This window comes from Magnolia sinica, chromosome 15 (assembly GCF_029962835.1).
Source record: "Magnolia sinica isolate HGM2019 chromosome 15, MsV1, whole genome shotgun sequence".
NCBI classification, from domain to species: domain Eukaryota; kingdom Viridiplantae; phylum Streptophyta; class Magnoliopsida; order Magnoliales; family Magnoliaceae; genus Magnolia; species Magnolia sinica.
Window position 1 is genome coordinate 10,104,534 of NC_080587.1, and position 13,064 is coordinate 10,117,597.

Below are 13,064 nucleotides of genomic sequence, written 5' to 3' on the forward strand. Positions count from 1 at the left end.
TATAAAATTGTCAAATTGATGGACTCACATTCAATTTACATTAAAGCATATGCTAAAGTTTTTTAAATAGTAAGTTATAAATTTATTGAATTTTTTAAAAAAATTTTAATCTTTAATTTTATCCTTTAACATTAAAAGATTATGCATCCTATGAATAGGATATGTAAGGAAGACGAGGCATGGAAGCTACCTTTTAAAAACAAATATTACAATAGAAATCATTTATTGCAAAAGTACTATTTTTCTTGTAGGTTTGTAAAGTTTTTGAGATTTGGGTTTAACTCAAATCAATGGATTTTGCCCAAAAAAAATAAAAATAAAAATAAAAATAATAAATTTTACAAATACGAGTCCCAAACTTCTCACCCCAATCATCCCCAAACGCAATGAATATTAGAACCAAAGCCTCAAATATACCATTAAGGCTTAAAATCAATGTACAATGGTGATCAGCAAAACAAACAAAATGGGTTTATTGTCCAACTTGGCAGCCATCAAATGAACGGCTAGAAAATAGATTCCATGTCTCTATGATATTGTAACACGTGGGTTGCAGTCATGTGCTCACGGTTCTCAAAATCCCACAATAAAAAAAGATACGTGATTCTCTAGGAGAGCACAAAGCTATTTAATCACGCCCAAAAGTATCTACTTATCTTAAATCAAACAATCTAAATATTAAGTCACAGTCTATATAAATCATGTCTTCGAAATCACATTGATTGAATGAAATAGATTATCAATTCAGAAAAATTGGTTCTTTTGATTTTCAAAATTAAATTTTTTTCAATTTTAATAATTAATTAGATGTCCACTTATTAGGTTTTATCATATGTTTTATAATTACTGTACTATGGCTCATGGAGAGTGGTTTTCATGAACTGAATGGTGTATATCGAGGCGGCGGATGTCATTTATGCAATGTGCGCATGGATAAGCATGGAGCATCACGGTCTACCAGAGTCTTAAAGTTTTGGGGAGAGCTGTCGATTTTGCAGAAGAGTTCTTTTAACTCTGTCGTGATGCAGGATCTGGCATATGTCTTCACCCACGTGGGCCTAGATGATGAGATATTCAGATGATCTGAGCCGTTCATATTCTCTTGAACATCACAGATAAATTATTATCATTAACTTATCTTTTAGATGATGGGCTTAAACTTTTATTTTTAGATTAGATCCACTAAAAGGTTCATTCTACCAATATAAATTAATCTATAGAAAGTATTTTTTAAAATTATATATTTAAATGATAAAGTATATATTCCACAATATGTACGGTTCCGATCATCGGATAACTCATTATGTGGGCCCCGTGGAGGCGACACACGCAGAGTCCATGTCGCGACGGAGACAACAAATGCTTTTGCAGAATCTCCGGAAAAAATGAGATGGGCGCCTCGAAAACCCTGAAAAAACCCACTCTTCTCCCTCTTTCTCTCTCTCTCTCTCTCGTCTTTTTCAATATATGGGAACGAGCTTTGGGATTTTCTGCATCTAATTTCTTTTCTAGTTTTCTTTTCTCGCTCGATCTTTGCTAACCCGCTGCTGGAATCGCTTTCCCTTGGATTTTCTGCACATATCTGCAAAAAAAAATCTCTTCGTGTTTTGGGATCTCTGGCGATTTTCGGGGTTTTCAGTAGAATCCCGCTCCGATTCGAGCTTTCAGGGCCTTTTCTCGCTTAAACTTCGTTAATCCGAGCTCATATAGCATTTTCCTTGGATTTTACTCTTGGAAACCTCATTTTCGAGGATCTCATTGTCTTTCGTTTCCTGCTCCTTTCTAGGGTTTCGTTAGCTCGACCGTTGGCAAACGAATCTCAGAAGCGTTTTCTCTAGGTTTTCCACTCGTTTTATACCTTTTTGCGATGATGAAGCCTTGATCAGTCACCTCTTCTGGAAACCGGATTCCTTTCAATATTCTGATGATTTTGGAGCTTCTCGACGGAAAATTTCCTCCCGACTCGTTTTTTTACTGCTTCTTTTTCGGCTTTGTCGGTGATAGTCTAAGCTCAGATTGCATGTTCCTCGGAGCTTCTTCTGAAGTTCTGGAACGTTGTAATCATCAGTCTTCTGTATTCTGTGCTTGAATTCGTGTTTTATCTTCTGGCAGTTTGATGAAATCTGTGCTTCTTTTCGCTTGATTGTCACATGCACTCATTTCCAAATGGAATTTTGACTGAAGGCGATCTGTTTCTCCTTCTCTTTCGGCTTTGCTGGTAAACTCTTCACGAATTCATGCTTGCTGTTGGAAGCAAGAGAATACCATTCCTTGTATCCAAACATGTGTGATATTCGATTTTGTCAGATTCTATATGTGAGTGTTTATAGCTTTTGTTTTTCCACGGTATTCTGAGATATTACACCTGGAAAAAATGGTATTCTGTGATATATGGTGCTGTATTTTTTAGTTGTTATATAGATAGATTTGGGATACACCATTTGAAGAAAAAAAAAAAAACTGGGGAAAAATAGGGTGGTGGTTCTGTGACTTGAGTCAATTGCTGCTTTGTGAGTCAGTCATTTTGAAGCAGCCTCATGGCAGACGGCTTGAATTGTAATCCTCCTACTGATGAGTCCCCTATTCTAGATGTTAAGCCTTTGCGTATCTTGGCTCCCATGTTTCCAGCACCTTTCGGGTACACAACGTTTTCCCCTCCAGACGCTCCTCCATCTTATGTTTGTGTCACTCCGTTTGGCCCTTTTCCTCCTGGGTGCACCCCATTTATCCCCCCTCCCTCTTCCATCCCTCCGTCATCTCAGAGGCCATATGACCAGACCCCACTGGCCACGGACAGAGGTGGCAATGTTGGAGAGGCTTCTGGTTTTGAAAACCCCAATAACATTCCATCGCCCTCGTTTCATACGCCTCAACCAACTGCAGGGCCTGCAAATGGCTTTGCAGGACAACCGAAGCCCATTGAGATCTATGAGGCTGATGGGACACTGCGCCAGCAAACTGTAAGTGGTAATTTCTCTGGACCCGCTTCCACAAAAGACGTGAGCAGTAAAAAGCGGAAGCAGATGGTGAATAGTCGGAAGCGGTCAGTTTATCAAAGCAGCTCCACAATGAGTAGTAGCGACACCGAGGCTAGTAATGAAAAGAGTCAGAAGATTAAGGCGCAAAAGAGGGTGAGAAACAATGGTGACACTATAATATCTTTGCCAGTCGACGGAGATAGGGACTCGGTTGAAAGACTGCTTATTACATATGATGCACTCAGGCGAAGGCTCTTGCAACTGGATGATGTAAGGGGGCCAACTCCTGGGGCAAGCAAACGTCCAGACTTAAAAGCTGGGGCAATTATGATGAGTAATGGACTTCGAGTGAATATGAGTAGGAGGGTAGGGGCAGCACCTGGGGTCGAGGTTGGGGATCTTTTCTTCTTCAGATTTGAGATGTGTTTGGTTGGATTGCATGCTCCGAGTATGGGCGGAATCGACTACACAAATGTGAAGTTTGATCAAGAGGAGGAGCCTGTAGCTCTAAGCATCGTTTCATCTGGGATGTATGAGGATGACGATGATGATACGGATGTTTTGATTTACAGTGGGCAGGGTGGTAGCTCAAAAGTTGGGAAGCAAATAGATGACCAGAAGCTGCAAAGGGGTAATCTTGCTTTAGAAAGGAGCTCGCATCGGAAGAATGAGATTAGAGTAATCCGAGGTATGAAGGATGAAATGAATTCAGCTGGTAAGATTTACATGTATGATGGTCTTTATAAAATTCAGGAATCATGGATAGAGAAAGGGAAATCAGGTTTCAGTGTTTTCAAGTACAAGTTGCTGAGAATGCCGGGGCAACCTGATGGAAGCGCACTTTGGAAAATAACACAGAAATGGAAGGAAAGTCCATCATCTAGAGGCAATGTTATCCTGCCAGACATATCGTCTGGGGCTGAAAATTTACCTGTTTGCCTTGTTAATGATGTCGATGAGGAGAAGGGACCGACTCATTTCTCATACATCACTACAGTCAAGTATTTGAAACCTATCAGCTCAATGAAACTTATCATGGGCTGCCCGTGCCATAGCGTGTGCATGCCGGGTGATGCCAATTGCAGTTGCTCTCTGAAAAACGGGGGGGTTCCCCCATACAGTTCGAATGGGCTTCTCACAAGACGCAAGGCATTGATGTATGAGTGCGGTTCTTCGTGTATGTGCTCTATTAACTGCCGAAACCGAGTGTCCCAAAAGGGCATAAGGTTCCGCTTTGAGATTTTTAAGACTAGGGACAGAGGCTGGGGTCTGCGCTCCTGGGATCCCATTCGAGCGGGTTCTTTTATTTGTGAGTACACAGGTGAAGTCATCCCTGAAATCAGAGTGGAAGATGAGGATGAAGACGATGACTATATCTTTGAGGCTTCTTGCTCCAATGAGAACTATTTTGAGTGGAATTACATACATGAATTACTAGGAGAAGAGAAGCCAGAGGACTTGAGTGAAAATCCTAAACCATTGCCCATTATTATTAGTGCAAAAAATACAGGGAATGTGTCTCGTTTTATGAACCACAGTTGCTCCCCTAATATCTTTTGGCAGCCGGTTCTATATGATCATGATGATGACTGGTACCCTCATATTATGTTTTATGCAATCAAACATATTCCTCCAATGACAGAGTTGACATATGATTATGGCCTAAGCAAGAATCAATCTGACAATGTAGAAATGGGTGGACACCGTAAGAGGCAGAAGTGCTTATGTGGATCATCAAGATGCAGAGGCTTCTTCGGTTAGTTCTTAAGCAGTACATATGATTGGGCAAGGAGTGAGCAGCTCAATATACTCCTCAAACATGGTAATTATATTCTTGTGAACTTTACTGATTCCTGAAGTATCTTAGTAGCTGATCAGAAGAATAATTTTGCTAGCGTTGTTTGCCATTTGTTGCTTTCTCATTGCTAGCTCATTACATGTACCTTACAACGTTATAATCCAGACTGTTGATCTAATAGGTCCTACCTTGGATGGGTGATGTGGAAAAAAATCCCATTAATTGGAGACCCTCACCATGGACATGGTAGTGTGGAAACGCATACCATTTTTCCTAATCCTCATTCATATGCAAGGAGTTGAAGGTCTCTAATTGGTGCTTTTTTTCCCCCCACGCTGCCCATCCACTGGGGACTTGTTGAGCAACAGCATGCAAGCAATTCTGTCAAACCTGTAAAAAAACAAAGGAAGGTTCATCATTGCCTTTTGATTTTCTTCCATGTACAATGATGGCTTTCCTGCTTTAATAATGAATCCGTCTTCTGTTAGCTTCAAAATATATATGGAATACTGACTTGTTGAAATGGAAATCACTCCAAGATAGAAATGAAGGCCTTATAAATTTCTCTAACAATGAACACTTAAAGCTGAGTAGATCAATGGAGCTTGTAGCTAAATTGGATAGCATAGTGTCAGGATTATATGGTCAATATCCTATACCACCCCCCCCCCCCCCCACACCCCAAACACACACACACATGCCATGCTAGGGAGGGAGGTCCAACTAGTTCACATAATTTACGGATTAATTAATGTTAATAAATGTTTAGGGAGGAGTTAAGGGGTTGGCGGCTCGGGTGGGATTTCACATTAACACCACAGTGTCAGGCGCGTCAACTCATGTTAGACCTAGGACCTGAAAACTACCCTCATCTGTGGTTTAGGTGGATCACACGATTAGAAACAATGTATATGGAAAAGCTCACCTTCAAACTATTACCCTTGGTGTGGCCCACTTGAATCATGTATGGGCCTGATTTTTGGGCCCCAGGCCCATCTTTCGGTGTGGCATCCTAATGGTTGGATTTTACATACTCATCACGATGGGCCTTGTAAAAAGCAAGGGTGGTCGTCTCTCTCCCAACTGTTTCCATTAGTGTGGCCCACTTGAATCACGGGTCAGCCTGATTTTTTGGCTCTAGGGCCAGCATGGGATTACACATCTAATGGTTGGAATGGATCTCACATGCACATCACATTGGGCCCTGTCAAAAGTCAAGGGTGGGTGTCCGTCTCCCACTCGTTCCAAGAAAACAGTGATATATTCCCAGAAAGAGTTCTTAAGTCTAACCAGTTGGACCATAAGCTACAGTCCACCCATATGATAACTTCCTAAGTATTAAGTGCATGTGACATCTAGCCCTTCCAACAGATTGTCCTCACCACGAGGATCTCCTAGTCCGATGGTCAGTATCTACACATCAGGTGGTCCACACATCAGCAATTTGATTTCCTGCTCGCCCCATCCTCATTTCCTTTTTGTTTCATTTGTGGTCTTATGGAGCCCCTCATCGGGTAGCAGCTTTTGCATGGCTAGTGGTGAGAAAGAGAGTGCTTACCATTGATAACCTGCAAAGAAGATCCCTTATTCTTCCTAATATATGTTTGATGTGTATGGGAGATGCTAAATTGATTGACCACCCCTTCATTCATTGTACGTTTGCTCGTTCGGTATGGAATCGCTTTCTTCATACCTTCCATATCGAGTGGGTAATGCTGAAGTCGGTGTTGGATCTTTTGTGGGCTTGGCATGGAGGATGTGTGGGTAAATCTGGGAAAGCCCTTTGGAGATTGCCCATTCTGATAGCTTGGTGGTTCATTTGGGGCAAACGCAACGGGCATTATTTTTATAATAGGACTTTATCACCCCAAGAAGTGATAAAGGAAATTAAATGTAGTGTGTTGGGCTGGGCTTCTTCTGTAAAGGCAGTTAATCTTGCTAGTATCTCCTTCTTTTTTTTTTTTGAGTTGTAGAGTCGGGTTCTCTTTGCGCTTTTCGGTGTGCTTCTAAATTCTAATAGAGTTATCTTTAAAAAAAAGTGGTCCACACCATATAAAACAACGTTTAGACATTGGTAAGCAGTAGAACACAAGTTTGGTCCACTCAATGGGTGGCTCTTGTGGAGTTTTCCAAAGGAGATGCTCATGATGAGCGAACTTATTAGACGGGTTGGATGTCATATACATGAAAGGTTAGAAGTTATCTGCTTGTTTAACCTTAACCTATAGTCTAGCCCGTTGGACTTGAGGCCTTCTCATTAGATTTTATTTTTTTTACCAGACGCCTGCCCTTGATTTTTGATGGGGCCTAGCGTGATGTGTATGTGAGATTGACTCGGACCATTAGATGTGTAATCGTATTTTGGGCCCAGAGCCTAACAATTAGGCCGACTTGTGATTCAGGTGGGCCACACCAAGGGAAACAACTAGAAGAGAGACATTCACCCTTAATTTCTATGGGGCTCACTATGATGATTATACAAAATCCACTCCAACCATTAGATGCCGTGGTAAAACTTAGGCCTATGATCCAAAGGTTAGGCCCATCCATGATTCAAGTGGGCCACACCAAAGGAAATAGTTTGGATGGTGAGCTTTTAATTGTACACTGTTTTCAGTCATGTGGTCCAATTGAATCACAAATGGGGCTGATTTTTGGGCCCTGAGTCTAACATAGGGTGACACATGTGATGGTTGGGGTGGATTTAATGTTAACACCACAGTGGGGCCCACCCGAGCTGCCACTCCTTTTCCAAAGTGTCATTAAATAACTCTTCTTTCCGAACATTTATTAATATTAATTAATCCCAAAATTAGGAGAACGAGTTGGATGTACAACTAGTGTGTGAGCATACACAGATTGTGTATTGAGTAAACTCTGTGGGGCCCACCGTGATGTATGTGTTATTATTCACGCTGTCTGTCCATTTTATTAGCTCATTTTAGGTCATGAGGCGAAAATTGAAGCGTATCCAATGTTCAAGTGGACCAGACCACAGGAAACAGTGGGGATAATGATGTCCACTGTTGAAACCTTTCTAGGTCCCACAATGATGTTTATTTGTCATCCAACTTGTTCATAAGGTCACACAGACATGGATGAAGGGAAAACAGAAATATCAGCTTCATCCAAAACTTTTGCAACCCCTAAGAAGTTTTCAATAGTAGGTGTTCAATTCCCACTATTTCTTGAGGTGTGGTCCACTTGAGCTTTGAATATTCTTTAATTTGGGCCCATGCTCTAAAATGAGCTGATAAAACGGATGGACGGTATGGACGTACATCACGGTGGGCCCCACAGAGTTTACTTAGTACGCAATCCGCATCCTGTGTGAACATTTCTCGCGCGCGCGCGTGTGTGCATGCGTGCGTGCGTGCGTGCTTCCCATGAGGTCAAGCTTTGTATGCCCCACCATGATGTGTGATGGACATCCATGCCATACATTTGCTAGGTCCCGTCTAGGTCATGGGATGTGCAAAAAACAGCCGTATCCAGACTTAGGCGAACCATACCATCTGAAACCATAGGAAATCATGCCTAAAACATCTAAAAGCACTTGGTGGGGTGGTCCACCTCTGTTTTGGAATGGCCTAAAATTTGGCGTGACCCCTCATCGGAGGGGGCCGCACACAGTACATAGGCTGGATGTCTAAACCACATCTCACTTGGCCCTATATACAATCACGAAGGTTTCAATGGGTGGGCATCCACTATCAATTGTTGTCTGTGGTGTGGCCCACCTATGTCATGGATTGACCTGATTTTGTAGGCTCATGGCTCACCATGGAAGGGATGCCTGACACGCATCACTGTGGGGCACACAGAGCTCGACCTTATGGGAAGCGTCCCATGAGGTTGACCTCATAGTACCTTCTCTCTCTCACACACACACTGAGGGTGTTTTAAGATCAAGTGCACCTGGTCTGTAGTTGCTCTAGGATCGTCTAAGCCTTATTCCAATTTTCAACTACTTGGAAATAAAACTGAGATTATTTGCATAAAAAATCAGCACAATTTTGCTCTTCAGGTGGATCACAACATGTAAAGTAAATTGATTGTTAAAATATTTATTCTAGCCATTCATTTGTTCTGATATATTGCGGTCCACCTTAGGTGTGAAATGGCCTGATTTTTATGGTAGAAGGTCTGAACACTGCAGCTCATCAATGGAAAGCTCAGATCTCACACGCATGTCACATTGTGAGTCTGTGACACTTGTGCCCGTGTGTGGATATGCACAGCTCCTGCACGCATGTGAAATTAGCAAACCCCTGTAACAGAATCTGCATGCATAGTATTATATAGGGAATTTTACAAAATAGCACCTCATTAATATTGTATTTACGTCCTAGTACCTTTTTTAAAAATAAGTTTTCATTAAGCTACCTAATTAATCAAGTTGTGTCAAATGCGTACCTTTCATTGGTTTTTTCTAACGTCCATCAGTCTAGAGCAAGATTTTTTCTAAACTGACGAAAATGCCTACCAACGTGGAGCCTTCAACCCAAACACTGATTGCATACAGTGCACTGTGGGCCCCACAATAATGTATGTGTTTAATCCAGTCCATCCATTCAATTTGCCAGATCAATTTAGGCCATGAAAGCAATAAAAGCAGATTCAAATCTCAGTTGGACCACACCTCAGGAAATAGTGGTGTTGAACACCCACCATTAAAATGCAAATAAGAATAAGCCTGGCAATGTACAAAAAGCTATTAACAAGAAACGTCCATGTTTCAAAGCCTGGCAAGGGACTAGAAATAATGAAAATATTGAACAATATTAAAATGCAAATAAGAATTGTTAAGAAAATAGGGAGTGAGGCTAAACTTAAGGCTTATGATGATCTTTACAATAGATTGTGGACAAGAGAAGGTGAGAAGATGTCTTCTAAGTTGCAAAATGAGAGATGAAGAACTTGTTAGATGCGTTAAGAACAATGACTAAAGGGCACTACCACACTAGTCAAGGACAATGATATCAATGAAAGTTGGAGAAGTTATTTTTAGAACTTGTTAAATGACAATAACTTGGAGAGCATAGATATAGAAGGAAGCATAAACTCAAATAATGTCAGAATCCATGGATACTTTCATAGGATTAGGACATCTGAAGTGAAAGAAGCTTTGAGAATGACGAAAGAGGTTTGTATGTGTATGGAAGATACTAGGTTATTTTGGTTGATAAAGTTGTTCAATAAGATTGTAAGATTGAAGAAAATACCAGATGAATGAAGTATTGTGTTACCTATTTATATGAAAGAAAGGAGACATCAGAGCTCCATTAATTATCATGAAATTAAACTTATGGGCCATACTATGAAACTTTGGGAAAAAGGGATTGTGCAAAGACTTCATGAGGTGTATGTATTAGAAAATTAGTTTGGTTTCCTGCTAGAGAGGTCTACCATTGAAGTTATTTTCCTACTTAGATAATTGATGGAGAAATATAGCGAGAGGAGGAAGGATCTCCACAGAGTCTTTATTGACTTGTAGAAAGCTTATGATAGGGGCCCTAGCGAGCTAGTCTGGTGGTTGGTTGCTGGGAGAGGAGTTTCAAGGGGATATATATTGACATGATTAAGGATATGCATGAGGGAGCAGTAACAAATGTGAGGACCATTAGTGGGGAGACAAGCAAGTTCCCAATTACTATAGGCATGCACTAGAGGTCGGCATTGATCCTGTACCTTTTCGCGTTGGTTATGGATATGAGATAACGAGGCATTTTTGGGAAGATATCCCATGGTGTATGTTGTTTGTAGATGGTATAGTTTTGATCAAGAAGAGGAAGGTTGTTAACACAAATCGAGATTTATGGAAATGTGCCTTAGAATCTAATGGATTTAAAATTAGTCGGACTAAAACAGAGTATGTGGAGCACAAGTTTAGTAACAATAAGAGTGCAAGATTGCTAACCAAGAAGTTTCCCAAAATGAACACCTTCGATATCTTGGTGATAGTTGATGAGAGTGACTCGTCAAAAAAAAAAAAAAAGTTGTTGAGAGTGGAGAGATGAGTAGGATGTTGACCATAGAATTCAAGTGTGGAAAAAATGGAGATGGGCCACTGGAGTTTTATGTGATCGTCGTGTACCATTTGAACTGAAAGGAAAATTTTGTAGGATGGCTATAAGACCAGCCATGCTTTATGGGACAGAATTTGGGCAGTTAAGGAACAACATGTCCATAGGATGACTGTAGTTGAACTGAGGACGTTGAGATGGATGAGCAGCAGGACAAGGAATGATGGAATTAGAAATGAATGCATTCTTGGGAATTTAGGAGTAGCACCAATAGGTAACAAGATGAGGGAAAGTGGACCATGGTTTGGTCATGTGCAATGGAGACCAAGAACTCTCGGTTAGGAGTGAGTTCGTACAATTTGAAGTTTTAAAAGTCTAAAGCATTAAGGGGAAGGCCCGCAAGGACCTTGGTAGAACTAGTAAGAAAAGACTTGATGACCTATGCTCTCACTGAATTTATGGCCCTTGAAAGACTGGAATGGCGGAAAAGGATTCATGTAGCCAACCCCAGTTTGTTGGGATAAGACTTAGATGATGATGATGATCATCATCATCAGTTAAGGTAGTGTTTCAGTGTGTTGCCTGCCCATGGTTAGTGCGGCTTCCCTACCATGCTTGGGGCATGCTCAGACACAACTGTCGCAAAAGGTCCTGTCTGCAAGAGCCCTTCTCCTGCAACTTCAGTATTGTTGTTTCCTCAAAAACCAAGCTGGATGGATTTTAAAAGGCCTTTATGGACTGGGATCCAATTGGGCAGAAAAATCAGGGTTTCGGATTGGAAAGAGGGTTTTGACTCCGAACCCTGGTTTTGACGGTGCATCTAAACAGATCTTAATGTAATTGGTCTTTGGGCTCCCAAGATTTCTGCCTCAAAGTGAGGATGAGATATGAAAAGTGGAAACAGGGCAAATCGTGGTTGAGATAAGCATGGGAAGGTCATGTACTTATCTGAACCACATTTTAATTTGACACTGGCGCATCCTATCTGCCATGAGAACTACGAAATTCCAAGTCGTAACCTAAAAGTACAAGATGCATAGCCGAAGTAGTCTGGTTATACTTTTACCAGAAAGGAACCATGGAAGATCCAAATCATGCAAAATCTAGAATGCGCTGACAACAAAAATGGTGCACCACCCAAACACATGCATGTGAGACCTACCATGCATGTGCAAGCCATTGCGGTCCATGAGGGTCACATGTATACTGAATGGGAGCCTGTTGCCTATTCATCGAACTGCGCATTTTTTTTCCACACACTTGTGCCCAACCTGCTAACTGTCCAGCTTATTCTTGGACAACAACACCAATGATGGGGCCCATGAGATGAATGGCCTAGATCTCAAACCGATGCCCCATTGGCATGCTACGTGGCATGTGTGTGAGAATACTAGGATTCAGATATATACCTCGTTTCTCCATTCATATGAATATCGTCAGTGGATGCAAGCTCAGACTTATTGCTTTGTTTGAGTCTCAAATGCCTCACTATCATATTCCCAAATGCAGCTGCTATTTAGTTTGAGAATGGACTTTTCTTCTAACATCTAACATGATGACCTCTTTTTTTGCTCTTTGCTTCAGATCTCCTTTTTTGTATATGTGGTCAGCGACTCAGCGGCGACCGGAGAAATCTTGGGCGGAATCCATTGCCGCCGCTGTAAATCCACATTCCGGTTATATACAGGTGCGGAACTGCGTAACCATACCTTTTTTCGGATATGCAAGTAGTTAGTATTTGTGATTGTGTAGAGACTAATCAGGCTTTCCCTATTCACCTTATAACTATGCTTAAGGGTTTTTATATGTAATGACTTAGGTATTTTATAGGTGCTACTTGTTTCTCCAATCCTTTTCGTTTAATCCTCCCCTGGTGTTGGTCTGCTTCCAAGAGCCTCGCTAGGGGCCTGCTTGGACGGACTTCCACTAAAGCGACTTATTCAGTCAAATCGCCAGAATCCAATCCAATTGGTTTTCAACGAGTCGGCATTTTAGTTTACATTTTGTCAAGTGGTGGATAAAACAGAGGTTGCGGAACTGCATGCAAACGCATGACTAGAAAAGGGGTTCCATCTCAAAACGGCATTTTGGCTTTGAAAACCCCTATTGATGGTGTGTCCAAATGGGCCTGAAGGCCAAACTGTCCCATCAATATAGGGCGGCCCCCCAACAGGTGTGCACAGGTGGATTTGTATCAGCAGGTGCCAACAGGTGTGCACAGGTGGATTTGTATCAGCAGGTGCACTTCATGGGAAAAGGATG

The 13,064-nt window shown here is 41.4% G+C and overlaps 1 protein-coding gene across 1 annotated transcript; it reads left to right on the top strand.

Annotated features, from left to right (window-relative positions):
• The first annotated feature begins 1,415 nt into the window (after positions 1-1,415).
• LOC131228172 (histone-lysine N-methyltransferase, H3 lysine-9 specific SUVH1) lies at positions 1,416-12,651 on the top strand. The gene is made up of 2 exons (XM_058224019.1): positions 1,416-4,800; positions 12,387-12,651. The coding sequence occupies exon 1, from the start codon at positions 2,538-2,540 to the stop codon at positions 4,737-4,739; it is 2,202 nt and encodes a 733-aa protein (XP_058080002.1). The 5' UTR covers positions 1,416-2,537; the 3' UTR covers positions 4,740-4,800; positions 12,387-12,651.
• Positions 12,652-13,064: the final 413 nt, after the last annotated feature.